Raw genomic sequence first — 17,416 nt, 5'->3', positions numbered from 1 at the left:
AAATACAGGAAATGTGTGTGTGTGTGTGTGTGTGTGCAGAAAACTGTGACATCATCTCTGCAGAAGCATAGGAGGAGCCTGCCGCTAGCCCTGCCCCCTCCTTCGGCTCCTCCTCCTGCTGCAGCCAGGTGATCCCCCCCCTCCTTCAGCTCCTCCTCCTGCTGCAGCCAGGTGATCCCCCCCTCCTTCAGCTCCTCCTCCTGCTGCAGCCAGGTGAGTGTCCGTCCTCCTGCAGCACAGAAACACTGATGAGCTGAATGCCCTGCTGGTTTGATAGTGACAGAGTCAATAGGAACTGGAGACCAGTAAGGGGGGACAGCTCCCTCCGGTGGCCACTAAGCACACACACACACACACACACACACACACACACACACACACACACACACACACACACACACACACATAGACGTTTAACCCGGCACTTTGCATCACCTGTTGCTCAGGGGGCGGGCTCAGTGATGGGTTGGTCTGGAGGTCAGAGGTCATGATGCTAATCAGCTCCCCCATGGGGTCTCCCGCAGTGGCTGAACTGTGATTGGCTGCCTCCGAGCTGATTCCTGTCACTCAGAACCAACCACAGATGACCTCAGAGTCGTGTGGAGGAGGGGCGGGGAGAGTGGGGGTCAGGTGTCACAGGTGAGGTGATGGGTTCCTACCTGTGCACTGGCCAGGTGAGGAGGGGGCGTGGTCTTTGGCCACGGTGGTGTCATTGTCGGGTTTCGCTGCTTGACCTCTGACTTCCCCCGTGCTCAAGTCTTCCTCCTCCTGCTCGCCACCGCTCCCCCAGGCACCCTGAGGACCCCGCAGGTCAGAGGTCAACGCAGTGTGTGTGTGTGTGTGTGTGTGTGTGTGTGCGTGCGTGTGTGCGTACCTCTGGCTGCGGCCGCTCCCCCCTCTGCTCGACCTCCTGCTCCATCTTGCTGAGCAGCTGCAGCAGGAGGTCACGACCCCCGACTTGGCCTTCACTGGGGGGGTCAAAGTCCTGGGGAGGAAACAGGAAGTGAAGGAGACTGCGACTATAGTGTATCCCACAATGCATCACCAAAAGTAGTTCACACCTGATGGTCACTAACCCAGTGGCTGTATATCCCATCATGCACTGCGCTCACTCTGATAATGCTTTGATAATGCGACCGCCGTGATGTCATTGATTAAAGTTTTGTTAATTTAGCGAATGAGTCACTTTGAAGTGGCTCCATAGAACTGCCAGCACAGTGAGTGAGCCAGTGGGACACGCCCAGGAAGCGCTGACAGGAAGCGACTAAAGTGGGCGGGACTAGTCACGAAAGTGATGCTCACCATTTCCTCCTGCAGGGAGCTGGAGAAACTGCAGTGCACTTCGCCCTCTGGGACACAGACAGACAGGCAGACAGACAGACAGACAGACAGGCATGGTGTTAGTGCTGTTCTGATGACGAGGAGCAGGAGGAGAAGAAAAAGGAGGAGGAGGAGGCAGAGGATCAGGCAGAGGATAAAGAGCAGGAGGACAAGGAGCTAGGGGTGGAGGAGGAGCAGCTGGAGGAGGAGGAGGAGGAGCAGCAGGAGGGGGAGGAGGAGGAGCAGCAGGAGGATAAGGAGCTAGGGGAGGAGGAGGAGCAGCAGGAGGAGCAGCAGCAGGAGGATAAGGAGCTAGGGGAGGATGAGGAGCAGCAGCAGGAGCAGCAGCAGGAGGATAAGGAGCTAGGGGAGGATGAGGAGCAGCAGCAGGAGCAGCAGCAGGAGGATAAGGAGCTAGGGGAGGATGAGGAGCAGCAGGAGGAGGAGGAGCAGCAGCAGCAGCAGGAGCAGCAGCAGGAGGATAAGGAGCTAGGGGAGGAGGAGGAGCAGGAGGAGGAGGAGCAGGAGGAGGAGGAGGAGCAGCAGGAGGGGGAGCAGCTGGAGGACAAGGAGCTTGGGGAGGAGGAGGAGCAGCAGGAGGGGGAGCAGCAGGAGGATAAGGAGCTAGGGGAGGAAGAGGAGCAGCAGGAACAGGGTGGTACCAGTCATGGTGGCCTGCTGGCTGAGGAGCAGCTCTCCCTCTGAGATGTGTCTGACCGCCGCCTCCGTCTGCAGGCTGCTGCTGCTGCTGCTGCTGCTGCTGCTGGACTTCTCGGAGGAGCTGCAGGAGGAACCCGCCCTGGACTCAGAACCAGGAACTTCTTCTCCAGCAAAGGAGGGGCAAGAGGGAGGAGGAGGAGGAGCCTCGTGGTCTTCTCCTTTCAATGGACTTGCAGGAGAGAGGGAGAGGGAGGGTGAGCTACTGCATTTCCCATGATGCACTGGGATCCTCCCTGCGCTGTGCGGCAGAGTGAGCGTGTGTTCCTACGCCGGAGCAGCGACAGGATCCAGGTGTCCGTCCTGCAGTTCCTCCACCGACGACAGCTCAACGTCTCCGGGGCTGAAAGTGGGAGGGGGCCGACCGACATCAGGGGGACTGGCAAGGAAGGGGGCGGGCTCAGGGCTCGGAGTGGGCGTGGCTAGAGGCCCTGTGGAGACACAGTGAGCGCTGACGCTAACGTGCACCCTCAGGGACAAGATGAAGACACTGGCGCAGGCCTGGGGGCCACGTCAGCCCACCCAGCTCTTTAACCCCGCCTCCCCAACAGATCATGAAGTGATATTAAGAGTAAGTCAGGAAGCACGTCTGACCTGCTGCTGCTGCTGCTGCTGCAAGCTCAGACTCCTCAGTCATGCTTCCGCTGGGTTCAGATGGGAGGGGCGTGGCCAGGGGCGGGCTCTCTCTGCTGGGCGGAGCTGGGCTGGCTGGAGGGGAGGGAGCTGGGGTGGAGAGCAGTGGGTCCAGTGGGACCAGTGGGTCCTGGACTGGAGGCAGCACCGGGACCTCCTGCTCTGCTCCTGGCACCTCCTTCTCCAGTCCAGGTCCTGGTCCTGGTTCTGGTGCATCTCTGGGGCCCAGCATCAGAGTGATTTGCTCAGTCAGAACCTCTTCCACCAGCCGCCGGACCAGAGCCGAGTCCACCAGCAGCTGGAGGCCTCCTGCAGTGTTGTACACACACGAAAACACAGAGTTGTAAAGATGTAAACTCCCTCTAGTGGTCAGCTGCAGTATTTAATGAGGATGGTGGAGACGTTCACCAGTGTCAGAGGTCTCACTCTGCTCTGGTTCGCGCTGTGAGTGGGTGGGATCAGCAGGGGCCTGCTGACGCTGGTGTGAGATGACCCTGAACATCAGCTGCTGCTCCACCCTGAACACACACACACACACACACACACACACACACACACACACACACACACACACACACACACACACACAGTCAGACCATGTCAGCCAGCTGGGAGCAGCTCCAGCAGCTCCAGCGGCTCCTCACCACTCCACCAGCTGCTCCTCCAGGGGGTCCCTAAACGGGCCAGCTCCCAGGATGGGCGCCTGATCCTGGGCAGGGAGGACGTGGCCGGCCTGGGGAGGGAAGGTGGGACCTTCATACTGGACTGGAGGTGGAGGGGGACCTCCATCTAGCTGCACCACCTCCTGCTCTTCTTCCTCCTTCTTCTTCTCCTCCTCCTTCTCCTCCTCCTGCAGGAACAACACAGCAGCTTCCTGTGAGTGCTGCCCAGTGCAGGAGAACATATCTTCATATCTTCATATCTTCATATCCAGAGACACGTATGATGCTTCTTCGGGTCCTCTGAGAGGAGCAGCAGGCAGCAAGGCTACCTGGGTGATGTCAGTGACAGACAGGAAGTCAGCTCCAGGAAACACCACCTCTCCTTCCTCCTCTTCCTCACTCCTCCTGCCAGCGTCCACCGGAGCAGAAGGTCCAGGTTCCTCCGCTGCCTGTCCACAAGACCACTTCCTGTCAGCGAGCTCGGCCCAGTTCACCCAATCAGAGCAGAGCTGTCAAGGTTCTCTGAGATCCAGGCGGCCAGCGCTGCCCCCTGGCGGTGCTGACACCTCACCTGAGGCGGCCGCTCAACCACAGTGACCTCTGCGGCTGTGGGCGGAGCTGTGGCTTTGGCTGATGTCACTTCCTGCGGACGCTCGGGATACCTGGTGGAAGATTTGACCCTGCAGCGACCTGCGGAGACTCACAATCAGACTTTTTTGTGTTGGCTTTACGATAGTGTAAGAGGAAGAGGGGGATTGTGGGTAATGTATTTTTTGGCTACTCACCCAGAGGAATGGCCATGGGAGGAGGCTCAGCAGGTGTCAGGAGAGCAGGACGAAAGACAAGGAGACGCTGGGGAGGCGGCGCCTGGGGGCGGAGACTCGGGGGAGGAGCCAAATTGGTCTGTGTCTTGGAGGACTTCATCTTCACACCTGGTGAGTGGGTGGAGAGCCGACAGGTTACTAGTACTTCCTTCAAGAGGTCGAGGGTCGCGGGACGGGAGGAGGAGCTCTGACCTCGAATGCTCTCCACCAGGCGTGGGCGTGGCCTCCTGCCGAGCGGCGAACCCGGCGAGCTGAAGTGCAGGTAGGGGGTGGTCTTGAGCGTCCGCCGGGCTCCCTCGTACGGCGCTCGGCCGTAAAGACGGGCCTGCTGCTGCTCGCTCTCCTGCGGGAGACGGCTGGAGCTCTCAGGCTCCGCCCCCCGCTGCTGCCAACACACAGTTAGCATGGTTAGCAGGGTCAGCGTCACCGTCCTGGCCTCCTGGACTCCTCCCGGCCCGGTTGATGTTCTCCACGAAGGGAACCCACCTTGCCGCCCGCCGCCATCCCCCTGCTGGCCGCACTGAGCACGCTCACTGCCCTCCCTCGGTTCCTGTGGGCCAAACTACCCAGACACCCTTCTTTCTTCTTGGATGGTTTGGGCGCAGTCTCCTCTGAGGAGGACATCTCAGCCTGGGGGGGCAGGAGCAGGAGGACAGACGGTTGTTGGTGCGGAGTCCCAGGAACCGTCCAGGAACTCCTGAGAGACCAGGAAGTCCTGGAACTGCTGCTGTTCCTGGGCTTAGACCAGACATGGGCAAACTACGGCCCTGGGGCCATATGCAGCCCGCTAAGCTTTTTAATCCGGCCAGCACAACTTGAAGAAATGATATTAATAGCCAGTCAGTAAGTAAGCTGTATTTCATCAACCTTTTCAGTGTTTTCAGGATCATTTCAATAAAGAGCCAAACACCGCAGGGCTTCAAAGACATAGATATGTGTCATATTTCTAGTTCTAGAACCCACTGTGGCCCACCAGTCAAACAGTTTGCCCACTCCTGGGTAAGACTGACCTGTATGTCTCTGGTCACCATCTGGATGCAAGTGTCCACCGTCTCCTGGATCCGCAGCAGTTCTCTTCCATCTCTGCACAGGACACACGACTCAGCAGCAGCAGGCTCAGGCTAACGAAATGATGCTAGTAGTAAGGAGGCTAGCAGGCTGTTAGCGCAGAGGAGCATGAACCTGATCACGTCCCCAGACAGGCAAGTCCACTCTGGGTGTGTGCTAATGCTAACGCTAACCTGTCGGATGCCAGGACCTCCAGCTGGCCCTCTAGGGCCTCCCCGGAGCTGCGTCTCTGCAGCGCCTGCAGGTTCTCCTCCAGGATCCTCCTCCGCCTCCGGACCTGGAGGAGAACCTCGCCGGCGTCCTCCAGTGCGGACCTGACCCGCGGCGTCCTCTGGTGCCGAGTGGGTGGGGCCTCTTTGCACTGCTGGTGACCCTGAAGTCAGAAGGTCAAGTCAAAGTCAAGAAACGCTAGCAGCAGCAGCAGGGTTACCTCAACCACTCCTCACCTTCAGCAGCATCCTCATCTCACTCCTCAAACCCTCCATCTGCTCCAGCACCTGACTGGCAGCTGCTCCAGCTGCTTCCTGATTGGCCGCAGGCTGGCCCGGACCACTTCCTGCTTCTGGATGAGTCGTTCCGGAAAGACTGGCGGCGGCACCCTCATGGTTTCTGATCAGAGATTAGAGAACATGTCACCAGGTGAACAACAGTCATGTGACATCACGCCTGTGTGAACTGGTGAAACACATTATCATTATTGATCGATCACTGATAAATTATTATTATCAATTAATATTATTATTAGTTTGTTCCTCCGCCCCCCAAAAAATAATAGTTGAGATTGTTGGCCGATACCCTGGTCTTCCAGCAGAGGGTGCTGTGACTGATGAATAATCAGCTGACTGGCTGAGCCTGAACACTGAGGGAGCACACACACACACACACACACACACACACACACACACACACACACACACACACACACACACACACACACACACACACACACACACACACAGTGAGTCTTCCCACTGTCTGCCAGTCAGCAGACAACAGTGTGTGTGTGGCTGCTGTTGCTAGGGAACACCTGGTGCCATGGCAACAGCCAACAGAGATGATTCAGGGTGGGGGGGCACTGCTGGGGTCTGAAACAAAAGCTGCAGCCAGGAGAGACTGGGATCACTTGTTTCACTGGTTCGACCCCACAGTGCTGCACAGCACCAGTCTGGAACCAGTGCTCCCTTCCATACACCCTGCAAAAAAAGATCTTCAGAGTGTGTGTGTGTGTGTGTGTGTGTGTGTGTGTGGTACCCCCACCGCAAAATCGCACAACGCTGCACTGAGCCAAGGGCACCTTAGCAGCCAGCATCCAGACACACACTGTCTTTGTGTGTGTGTGTGTGTGTGTGTGTGATCATTACATCTGAAGTCTGCATTGCAGAGGAGAGTCCCACTGTACTTCTTTCACACACGGAGCTGCTGAGAGGTACAGCGCCCTCTACAGTTCAACCAGAGGTACTGCAGGCAACACTGTCATCAACTTATCTGGAAGTCGAACACACAAACGCACACACGCACTGCTGGGATGGGCGAGGACGGCTACAGTGTCAACACAGCCTGTGTGTGTGTGTGTGTGTGTGTGTGTGTGAGAGAGAGAAGGGCAGCTTCATGTGACAGGAAATGGACTTTATTGGATGCACTGGAGCTGAAAGGCACGTTACAGTTGAGTTACATCACGCTTCACAATCCACAATGCTGGAAAGGTTGTTTTTTGTTTTTTTATAAAAAAACAAAATCAATCACGATCTCCTTTGGAATGTACAAAAAGAAAACCTGCCGTTTCTAAAAAGGAAATCAGGAGCTTGTAGAAAAATAAAACCAGTTTTTTTGTTTGTTACAGCTGCTCATAAAGTGATAAAAGTCTCAGGGGGTAATTAAACACTGCCTGCTGCCATCTTCATCATCTTCATCATCTTCATCATCTTCATCAGTCCACAAAACACCCCCGACACCAAGACCAGCAAGAAGAACGCAAACACCTGAGTCCCCACCAGTCGGGTCAATTCACATGGTCAAGTTGCGTCTGAGGTGAAGGGATCCGACTCCAAGTCAGTGGTTCTGATGACGCCGCTGCTTCTTCTACCAGTGAAGAGGAGGAGGAAGAGGAGGTCAGACCTCCCGTCTGGTCTGATGGTCCACCACCACTACTGCTGAATCTACTAAACCAGTGAGGATTCAGTGGTGACCAACTGGTAGATGGTTCCGTCCACTAGATGGTGCTGGTGCCCCATATCAACAGCAGTGAAATATTCAGGAGGGCTGGAGTGATAAGTGTGTGTGTGTGTGTGTGTGTGTGTGTGTGTGTGTGTGTGTGTGTGTGTGTGTGTGTGTGTGTGTGGTTGGTCCCTGAAGACAGTTGTGTCTCTGACAGGATGAGAAGATCAGCCCCCCCCCACTCCCTTCTCAGGGGTCCCTCTCCTTCTTCACCTTGACGTCTCCGGCCAGGATGGTGGCGATCTCCCCCTGCATGAAGGCCCAGGGCACGTTGGAACCCAGCAGGGGGCACTTGTCCCCGCTGGGGCAGAACACCTCCCCGGTAGCGCCCTGGGCCTTGATGCTCTCCCGGGAGCAAGGGAAGCAGAACTTGTGGCCCGGGGCGGAGGGACACTGCACGAAGTGGGTGTCCTCCAGCCGCTCGTGGCAGATGGTGCAGCACAGGGGGCCCGCGCTGCTGCCGGCGGCGGGCGGGGACCCGGGCTCGGGCTGAGCGGAGCCCGCAGCCGGGTCCCCGTTGCGGGCCGAGATGCACCTGGCGGGGGACGGCGGGCCGCTGCCGGTGTTTCTGGACGAGGAGGTGGACTGGACCGAGTCTCGGTCCTTGTTGGGGGAGTGCGCGCTCCTGAGCGTGTCCGCCGCCGACATGAGAGCCGTCATGGGGGATTGTCCGTTCTGATGGGCGGTTGTCTCGGGGGGCGTGGCCCGGCCCAGGTGCAGCTGCGGCGTCTTGAGGGCTTCAGCGTGGCCGCCGACGAGCCACTGCTGCCGCGGCTCGTCCGCCTGCCTCCCGGCATCCGCGCCCTCGGGTTCCGGGGACGGCTTCCGTTTCCTCACGCCGGGTCTGGAGGAGGAGGAGGAGGAGGAGGAGGAGGAGGAGGGCGGCGGAGCCCGGCTGATCGGCGGCAGCAGCAACAGCAGCGGGCAGCCGCCTCCTCCTCCTCCTCCTCCTCCTCCTCCGCCGTCGATGACGAGCGGCTGCGGCAGCGTGTCCTCGCCGAGCCCCTCCCGGAAGAAGCGCAGCGCCTCGGGCAGCAGGTCCCCCAGCAGCCGCCAGTCCCCGGAGCCGCGCCGGGTCTCGTACTCCAGGTACTTGAAGCCGGACGACAGGCCGCGGCCGAAGTCCTTCATGCAGTCCTGGTACATCTGCTTGGCCACGCCGGAGGCGCTGGAGAAGACGGTGCCGGAGCCGCTCGGGTACTCGATAAAGATCCGCAGCTCGTTCTCCGCGTTCCCGGCCTTGGACACGGCGTCGAAGGCGAACACGCGGCCCACGAGGCAGTGGTCCTTCTTGAAGCGGACCTCGAAGGGGGTGCAGCTGGACAGCGCCAGCAACGTCTCCCGCACCGCCCGGGGCTTGCCGGCCCAATCTTCCTGCCGGTTCCGGAGGCTCTCGCCGAGCTCGGACAGAACCTCCACGTTCCGCTGCTTTTCCTTCAGCTCTCGCTCCTGCTCCGATGAGGAGGAGGAGGAGGAGGACGAGGAGGAGGGAGCCCGCTGCTTCCCCGCGGGCTCCGGCGGCTGCCCGGGCGAGGAGACGCCGACCGAGGTGCACTGAAGGGCGGCCCGGCACGTGGCGCCGAGCGGGCCCGGTCCGTTCAGCAGGGTCTGGGGCAGCAGGTTCGGGGGCACGGTCATCTTTCCCGGTGCCGGCAAGAGCCCGCCGTAGCTCCTGCTCCGGGAGTTCGGGCTCTGCCGGTTGAGCTCGGGCGGTCCGTCATCTGGCTTGAAGCCGTTGGACGTCCGACTGCATTCAAGGCGGAGCCGGCTGTCCGCGGCCGCCAGATACTGGTCCGAGCCAGGCTGCTGCTGCTGCTGCTGCTGCTGCTGCTGGGTTCTCCCGTTTCCGTCCGCCGGGTGGTGGTGGTGCTGCTGCTGGTGGAGGCTGGACTGACACAGCGACTCCTTCCCGCCCTGGTAGCCCACCGCCGGGTTCTTGGACACTACAGGCTGCTGCTGCTGCTGCGGCGGCACGGAGGAGGAGGGGGTGGAGGAGGAGGAGGAGGAGGAGGAGGCGGCTGCTCTGCTGCCCTCTTGGAGACCGTGCGCCCGCTTCAGGTGTCTCGCCGTCTCAATGACGAAGTCGACGCGGTCGGCGCCCTCGTAGTTGACGCAGCCGCGGCAGACGGGCTCGGTGAAGTCCCAGATCATAGCCCAGGGCCGGCGGGGCAGGTCGCACAGGTAGCACGACTGTCTCCGGGAGAAGGGCTGGAGTTGCTGCTGCTGCTGCTGCGGGGAGGACGACATGTTGCCGCAGCTCCTGCTGCACCGACCGACAGCAGCTTATTGTTCCTGCTGCTGCTGCTGCTGCTGCACGCGGAGGGGGAGGGGACTCTGTTTTCCCTCCATTCAGACACTCCCCTCGTCCCCCCACCACTCCGCCGCCGGCACCTGGTGACGTCACTGCCCCTCCTCCTCCTCTTCGATATACCGCTCCAAAGATTTTCCGATCTTTTTTTATTCAATTGATGGCTGAAAGTAATTCATCTGCTGCGGGATCATGGCATCACGCAGCACACGCTGCTGGTGTGTGTGTGTGTGTGTGTGTGTGTGTGTGTGTGTGTGTGTGTGTGTGTGTGTTGCTAGGCAGGTTAACTCCTGCCTCGCCCACTCTACACAATGGCTGTGTCTCAATTCAGGGTCTGCATCCTTCGAAGCATGCATTTGAAGCATGCATTTGAAGCATGCATTTGAAGGCCAGTAGCGTCATAGCACTGAGCCAAGGTTCGTCCCAATGCACTAAAATTCGAAGGCTGCTCCAAATGCGCCCTACTTTCAGCCGATTCGAAGGATGCACCGCTACTGTCCTTCGCCTCCTTCTGTATCCCAGGATGCTTTGCGTGCTGCTGCAAAGCATCCTGGGATCCTGGGAAGTCAGCTGAAATGGCGCCATCTACTGGCAAAGACACAACATATACATTTAAGTATAGTTTTCACCGTAGGGTTTTTACTGATTTGAACCTCCAACGCCACGGTTGGATGGCGAACCAATGGTTAGCTTGATGCTAGAAAGACGTCACTTCCGGGGTTGGCCAGCAGGAGGGAACGGCGGTGACGCAACCAGGAAGTACGCCGAAGGCTCGACCAACGGGGAGGCGGGTTTGGGGCGGGTCCTCCGAAGGACCCGCCTTTCGAGGGAGGACGCTTCCTTTGAAGGATGCAGACCCTGAATTGAGACACAGCCCATGACTGTGCTTTTGCTGAGACACCGACAATCTCTCTCTCACCATCATGTTCTCTTCTTCAAAATGTGATGATGCACACCTGCAAACTGTGCACCTTTGTACAGGTTCTACCCAGAACATTAGAATACCCTGAACAGGCTGTAGTGTTTCTGCAATTCAACTGAAAAGGTGAACGCGACATATTATATAGAGGAATAATATGCAAATCAATATATTTCCAGTTTTTATTTCTTTGCATTTTGCTGATCAGGTCTTGGAGCTTAAAAAAAACTCAAATTTAAAAATTCAGAAAATTAGAACGTTACATAAAGTCAAATCTTTGAAACTCTGAATGAGCAAAGTTAAACAAGGAAGTGCTTGAGATGTCAGTGTGCGTGGAATAAATAACGTGTTGCTTTCATCTTTTATGTTAAGTTGCCAAAATAAAACAACGTTCACTTGACATTCTAATTTTTCGGGTAGTACCTGTACACACGCGGACACGCACACGCACCTGGTTCCTCCAGTCAGTGGGCCAAGGCCAGGCGACGTTGCTCGGAGTGGGCGGGTCCCTGCGGAAGCAGCCTGGGAAGCATGACGATGCTCTCTGACGGAGGGTTCAGCTGATTGGTGGAGGACAGCGTGCGCATATGAATGCTGAGTGGAACAGACCGCTGCTGCCACCTACTGGCCAGTGTGTGTCATGACGTGAGCCAAAGATTACGGTGGCCGGGAAGTGCAGAACACCCCGGAAGCTAAACGTGCTCTCCCGGCTACGCTGGAAGCTGATTAGTTTAATCAACGACGCCACGCTGCGGACAAATGAGACATTTATGACGTGGTGTGGAAGATTATATGAGGCTGTTGAGTGCACTGTTACAGTTACTTATTATAGCAGACTGTTGGGGGATACAACTGATGGCAGCCCTTCCGTCCAGTCTGATGTAATACGCATCCCCCTGGTAGCAGGTCTGGACCAGTGTGACCAGACCTCACCTGGTCTAAGCACCTGGATGGTTTTGTGCAGTGACAAGGACATTGCCAACGCAGTGCACTGAACAGCCTAATATAATCTTAATATAATCTTAATATAATCTTCGACACCACGTAGAGGACAGCGGAATAAAAACATTCTGGATAACTGTCTAATGTGTCCGCAGCATGGCGTCGTTGATTAAGCTAATCAACCACCAGGGGAGACACATTGTATCGGGGAGAACTGCCTCGGCACGACACCGGCAGCGGAGACGGGAGAGCAGGTTTACGTATCAAAGGTGTTGCTTCTGCTTTGGTTGACGTGTTGTGTTTCCTGATCTGCGGTTGTTTTCTCTTCTGCAGGTGTTTTGCACTTCCCGGCCACCGTAGATGGCTGACAGGCATGATTAAAACCTGCGTTTCAATCCATTTCCTCATGCTTGGAACTACACGTGTGTGTGTGTGTGTGTGTGTGTGTGTGTGTGTGTGTGTGCGTGTGCGTGTGTGTGTGTGTGTGTGTGCGTGCGTGCCTGTACCTGCAGTGTCCAGGTGAGTGGTCCAGCCTGCGGCGGCCTGATCTGCAGCAGGCTGATCGCCTCTGGGCCCTGACAGGTCAGAGGTCAGGAGGTTGCGGTGGCCCGCCCCCACCCTCTGATTGGAGGAGAAGCAAGCCAATGAGATGATGAGATGCCAGGGAACTGCCAGTGGTGTCAAACTGTTGCACAGGTGTGGAGAGGTTTACCTGCAGCTGCTGATTGTTTGCGTTCTCCAGGAGGCTCAGCATCTGCTGGCTTAGGCTCCACCCCCTTTCCCTGTTACACAGTGATGTCATCATGAATATATTTTAAGAACTGGATACCTGACTGGCAATATGGCAGCGCGCCAATATTTCCCCCAGTGGCCACTCACGGTACTGCAGCAAAAAAATAAAAAACACTTAAACAGCTGACGGGACTACTTTGACGTGAAAGGCAATTTATAGCAAATCTTTCTAGATTTTTCAGTTCTGGTCTTTTAGTCATTTAAAAAAAATGATAAAGAAAATCACCAGAAAAGAGTTTATTCCCAGTGTGACGTCACAACAAATAGATGGTGTGAGTTACAGAGGCATGATGGAAAGTGACACTACTGCTCTACTGCACTACTGCTCTATGGTGCATTCAGGGGCGCCGTAAAGGAGGGAAAAGTTAGGATGATTCCAAGGGCTCTCTCCTGACAGGCGCCCCCCAACATAGGTGAAAGAAACAGGTAAAAAAACCACATCATCTAAAAGTATTAATCCATCATCGAGTAAATTTATTTATATGTTTCAAATATAACTATGTACTATTATGATCTCTTTCTCTTTACTTGTTTTGGCCATAAAAGTTATTATACAAAAAGTTATACACACATACACACGCGTGTGTGTGTGTGTGTGTGTGTGTACCTTTCCTCCTGCAGCAGCTGATAGTAACCATCAGCCAGATGAGACACGCGAGCCTCTGTGACGGTCTGGAACACACAGGCAGAAGGTGCAAGTGACGTCAGGTACACTTCCTGTTCATGTCGCTAGGTGGTCGCGCTGTTGTTATCTGGTGACATTTACTTTCATGAGAGCAGCAATTTTGACCGACTCATCAGAGGGAAGCCCCGCCTCCATCTGGGTTACAGACACACCCGCTGCATCGTGGGAGCTGCTGTTCTGATGTGAAGTCTGGTCCAGCAGCTGCACTCTGACCTCCTGCCTGTGGGGAGCACTGCGAGACCTGAGCAGCAGAGACCAGATGTTGAATTCACCAAGAGAACAGCCAGTAAAAGTTGTGTGTGTGTGTGTGTGTGTGTGTGTGTGTGTGTGTGTGTGTGTGTTTTGGGTTTTTCTGGACTAATTAACGTTGACTTTCCCACCCACCGAAGTTTCAGGGCTTGGAGAACGACTTCCCGACCTCCTGCGGCAAAGCGTGACGTCAGAACCTCCTGACCTGAAGGTGAGGGCAGAGCGAGGTGAGAGTGGTCCCTGCTCCCACACTCCAGAGGCCCACTGCACAGAACTAGGATATGGGATCAGCCCGAGATTATCTTGGTCATCCTGGCTCGACTTCCCCCGCTCCTTCACCTCCTGGAAAGCCTCGGTGAGGATTCCTTCCGCCTCAGACGGGAAAAGGACGTCACTCTCGTTGCCACGGTGAATCGTGAATCTGAGCTCGATAACGTGGTCCATCAAAGGAAGCCACGCTGATCACCTTGCACCCGGTTTAATGAATCCGTACCTGCTCATCCTGGCTCGGTCTGTGTGCAACCGGTTAAGCCTGGGCACCGGTGTTTGGGATTGGTTGAACGCGGCTCAGTTACTGATCCTGGATGTGGGAATCCTACTTTGTGCAAACGGGCCCCTGAACCGTTGCAGAAAACATTCAACGTATTTGAGCTGGTGATCCAGCAGTGACTCACCGGAAGGCTGCAGGCAGTCTGTCCCAGCGCAGAGCTTCATGTCCGGGCTCTGCTGGAGGAGAACCAACAGGTGCAACACGTGTCAGTCACAGAATGGCACTCCTGGGGACTTGACGAAAACACTTTACATCTTTATGTAAGAATGACTAAGAAAAGAATCGTTCACCTGATTCGATGCGGAAGCCAGAAGGTCCACTGTGTCTTCTTGGGTCGGTTCAGCGGGATTCCTCTGCTGCCTTCGTCTGTCTGAACTCACAAACACACACCAGTAAGGAGACTGGGAACGGAACTGGGTCCACGTCAATCCGGAACTGCTGCCAGGGGGAGCCTACCCAGTCCGAGGGCCAATGCGGACAGAGGCCGAGCGTTGTCCGGCTCCTGAAGGGTCTTCGGCGGCCGCAGCCGTTCGGTGGTATGGGCTCCCTGCACTCTCTTCACGGTTATCTGAACGGAACTTGGTCCTGTTGCAGGTTCGGGTCCGAGCCGACTGGAGCAGATCAAGACGTCCCCGGTGTCCGAGCTAGAGGTGGATCGGTCCAGGCTGGTGGTGGTAGTAGTAGTAGTAGTAGCAGTGGTAGCAGAGAACCACAGGCACTGACCAGAACTGCTGTCAGACCGCCAGGACATGCTAAACTACATGCTAATGCTAACGTTAGCAGTTAGTGTCTTTCAAACTTCCCGCTTCCGGGCTCTCACGGGAAGCGAAGAGCAGCTTGACTGGTGAGTCGCTTTCAGGGAACTTACGCAGTGTTTTATATACCCCGTTGTCTGCGGAGTTTGACGTGAAAGTACAATACAGTTATTTCTCCGAAAAGAGAAAAACTGAGGAGGAAAAAACCCAAAAGAAGCCCCGGTGACTGTACAGAGCAACTGACAACAAAACACGCAACTTCCTGTTTTCTGCTGAAAGATCGTCGGACGAGGAGAATGCGACTTACTTCGTCCAAGAGTGGCCGTATTTCATCTTCAAGTGCATCGAAGTCTAGAAAAAAAAATATATACAGAAACGCTATTTTTAACGGGCCATTCATTTATATGTACCTTACCTTAGGTGCCGAGTTATTCCTTTAAAAAAAAAACAAAAAAACTTTTAGGTAAACATAGGAACCATGCGTCCCGGCCCCCGAGCGAGCCGGAAGGTTCTTTCTGTAGCACGCGGACCATCAGTTTTCCGGTGAAAGACTAAGACGTGCCCAGTCCTTTAAAACAGTTGCTTTGTGACTAAGTACTTCGATGTTTGCGTCACCCTAAGAGTGATTTCAGTGTCGTGCATCCAGGGATAAAGGAGAACTGTGACTGAAACATTAGTTAACGCGTTCATTTTGATAACGCTGATCTCGATCGGCGTGTCAGCTTGTTCCGGTCTCTCACGTCCTTCGGTCCAGATATCAGCCCGCAGGTGAGACAAAAACAACAAACAATAAAACCAAAAACACGGTCTGTCGAGAAATGAATTTTTGTTGTAACTAAGCTCTGCTGACGATGTAATGATGAACGCGGTAAAAGTCATGACATGGCGGAACGAAGGCGAGGGCAGCTGCTAGCCAGCGGTTAGCTCTGGAGCTAGCTGCCTGCCGACGGTTGTCACGTGTTTAAATGTGTTCTGGTGTTTTTCTCACAGGTAGCTCAGTCCAGTCATGGCGGTCCAGGCGTCCGAGTCGGACCAGATCAAGCAGGTGCGTTCTTGTAAAACGTCATATCCAAAATATGGCGTCTTTTTTCACTTTAACTTGGGGAAAAAAGGCTCCTCAGCCCATTATAGAGGTCATGTCATGGTCACGTGGAGTCAGGGGCAATTAACCAGAATTCCCCCCCTCCACACCCCCTGGTTCGTTTTGTATTCTTTACCTTAAACAATAAGTCATTTGCCCATAACTCAGTCTCAAGCGGCTTCAACAGCGGTGTCCAACTCAAACACACAGTGGGTCCAAAATGTAAACTTGGACTTGAACTCTGGGCCAACGTTGATATAAATAAACAAAACAGTACTTCCTCCAGATGGAACAGTGTACCTTTTTATATGGACCCAAATTTTGTTTCAACCTGAATATGAAACAACCAAAGCTTAATACTATACACGCTAAATCGAATTTCAATTAGTTTTTTTGTTTTTTTAAAAAGTCAAAATAAATAAAATGTAAATAAGAATTGTATGCCTTTTGATTTGTAGCCTTTTGATTTAAATTTCAACGGTAACTTTTTTTCCATGGGCTAATAACACATTTAAAAATAGTAAACCGATGAAGTCATAATAATATCCTTCGTTTACTTTCTGTCTGTGATATTACACTGTTGATATTTGGCCCAGTTTAGTTCAGACTCGTCCGGCCTTCTGTTGGACTCGATGATGAACCGTGTTGTGACCGCGGCTCCAGTTTGAAGTTGCTGCCTCATCATCATCATCATCCTCACCTCCGCAGTTCAAGGAGTTCCTGGGGACGTACAACAAGGTGACGGAGAACTGCTTCATGGACTGCGTCAAAGACTTCACCAGCCGCGACGTGAAACCAGAGGAGGTAAAACAGGAAGTGGTCGAGTTGGGGGCGGGCACCCTGAGTGCTGCCGTGATTGGCCGAGGAGGAATGATGATGCTGAGAAAGGGTTTCGCTCATTGATGCTGATGATGTCACATGATGTCACCGTTCTCTCTTGGCTGTCTGACCGACCATCCCATAATAAGTCCTGGTGTGTAGCGGTTAGGGCTTAACGATTATGGAAAATAATCTAATTGCGGTTTTTTCCCTCAATATTGCGATTTAATTTGCGATTCTTTATTTTTTATCTTTCTCTCATGTATTTTTATATGGATTATAATAAACATATCAGATTTATTATACACAAATTGTTCTTTTTTTATAGGCTTGGCTAATGTTAAGATAAAAGCAAAATGAAGCATGAAGCGTGATTTTATTTTGAAATTCTAATAGGTATTTCAGTACCTCCTTTGCTTCGTGCCGCTCGCAAGTCACGTGACCGGAACTCGCGTCAATCAGACCACAATCTTTGCGGTTAGAAAATCTTGTGTTGTCCCATCGCGATATTATGGCAAATGCGATTTACCGTTCAGCCCTGGCAGTGGTTCTGGTTCTGGTTCTGTCAGCTCTTGGCTCATCCTGACCCGGCGGTGATTTGATTTGTGTCTCTTCAGTCCAGCTGCTCCGAGTCGTGTCTCCAGAAGTACCTGAAGATGACCCAGCGGATCTCCATGCGCTTCCAGGAGTACCACATCCAGCAGAACGAGGCGCTGGCCGCCAAAGCCGGACTCCTGGGCCAGCCTCACTGAACCAGAACCAGAACCCTTCTTTGTAATTATTTTGTGTTTTAACTCTTTGTTGTCTGGAGTAAAATGTCTTGGATGGAAAATGAAAGCAAATTGACCCACAATGCACTGGGGCCGTCTGATTTTACT

The 17,416-nt window shown here is 54.6% G+C and overlaps 3 protein-coding genes across 3 annotated transcripts in view; 1 reads left to right on the top strand and 2 right to left on the bottom strand.

The window, feature by feature from the left end:
* The window catches only part of kiaa0586 (KIAA0586 ortholog), a 15,062-nt gene extending 44 nt beyond the window's left edge, over window positions 1-15,018 (bottom strand). The window contains exons 1-27 of the mRNA XM_076016751.1: window positions 14,340-15,018; window positions 14,174-14,253; window positions 14,008-14,056; window positions 13,469-13,538; window positions 13,166-13,325; window positions 13,007-13,071; window positions 12,320-12,389; window positions 12,114-12,228; window positions 11,117-11,225; window positions 5,671-5,833; window positions 5,398-5,597; window positions 5,167-5,239; window positions 4,643-4,786; window positions 4,349-4,541; window positions 4,118-4,264; window positions 3,904-4,022; window positions 3,662-3,781; window positions 3,315-3,520; window positions 3,079-3,188; window positions 2,632-2,979; window positions 2,309-2,459; window positions 1,983-2,209; window positions 1,303-1,349; window positions 875-985; window positions 660-795; window positions 436-560; window positions 1-229 (exon numbers count right to left, since the gene is read on the bottom strand). The exon at window positions 1-229 is cut by the window's left edge and continues 44 nt beyond it. Coding sequence (XP_075872866.1) covers window positions 188-229; window positions 436-560; window positions 660-795; window positions 875-985; window positions 1,303-1,349; window positions 1,983-2,209; window positions 2,309-2,459; window positions 2,632-2,979; window positions 3,079-3,188; window positions 3,315-3,520; window positions 3,662-3,781; window positions 3,904-4,022; window positions 4,118-4,264; window positions 4,349-4,541; window positions 4,643-4,786; window positions 5,167-5,239; window positions 5,398-5,597; window positions 5,671-5,833; window positions 11,117-11,225; window positions 12,114-12,228; window positions 12,320-12,389; window positions 13,007-13,071; window positions 13,166-13,325; window positions 13,469-13,538; window positions 14,008-14,056; window positions 14,174-14,253; window positions 14,340-14,634 — 3,675 coding nt within the window. The 5' untranslated portion in view covers window positions 14,635-15,018 and the 3' untranslated portion in view covers window positions 1-187. The remainder of the gene's footprint in view (window positions 230-435; window positions 561-659; window positions 796-874; window positions 986-1,302; window positions 1,350-1,982; window positions 2,210-2,308; window positions 2,460-2,631; window positions 2,980-3,078; window positions 3,189-3,314; window positions 3,521-3,661; window positions 3,782-3,903; window positions 4,023-4,117; window positions 4,265-4,348; window positions 4,542-4,642; window positions 4,787-5,166; window positions 5,240-5,397; window positions 5,598-5,670; window positions 5,834-11,116; window positions 11,226-12,113; window positions 12,229-12,319; window positions 12,390-13,006; window positions 13,072-13,165; window positions 13,326-13,468; window positions 13,539-14,007; window positions 14,057-14,173; window positions 14,254-14,339) is intronic.
* Window positions 6,830-10,125, bottom strand: irf2bpl (interferon regulatory factor 2 binding protein-like). The gene has a single exon (XM_076016753.1). The coding sequence runs from the start codon at window positions 9,683-9,685 to the stop codon at window positions 7,628-7,630; it is 2,058 nt and encodes a 685-aa protein (XP_075872868.1). The 5' UTR covers window positions 9,686-10,125; the 3' UTR covers window positions 6,830-7,627.
* A 146-nt stretch (window positions 15,019-15,164) lies between the features above and the next one.
* On the top strand, window positions 15,165-17,391 carry timm9 (translocase of inner mitochondrial membrane 9 homolog). Its single transcript, XM_076016755.1, has 4 exons — window positions 15,165-15,406; window positions 15,629-15,683; window positions 16,428-16,523; window positions 17,156-17,391. Exons 2-4 carry the CDS (start codon window positions 15,645-15,647, stop codon window positions 17,288-17,290), a joined length of 270 nt encoding a protein of 89 aa, XP_075872870.1. The 5' UTR covers window positions 15,165-15,406; window positions 15,629-15,644; the 3' UTR covers window positions 17,291-17,391.
* The last annotated feature ends 25 nt before the right edge of the window (window positions 17,392-17,416 follow it).

Source organism: Nelusetta ayraudi, unplaced genomic scaffold (genome assembly GCF_046127955.1).
Source record: "Nelusetta ayraudi isolate G7.1 ecotype Tasmania unplaced genomic scaffold, CSIRO-AGI_Nayr_v1 ptg000236l, whole genome shotgun sequence".
NCBI classification, from domain to species: Eukaryota; Metazoa; Chordata; class Actinopteri; order Tetraodontiformes; family Monacanthidae; genus Nelusetta; species Nelusetta ayraudi.
Note: the sequence above shows the minus strand (reverse complement) of the source record. Positions and strands in the feature narration are given on the sequence as shown.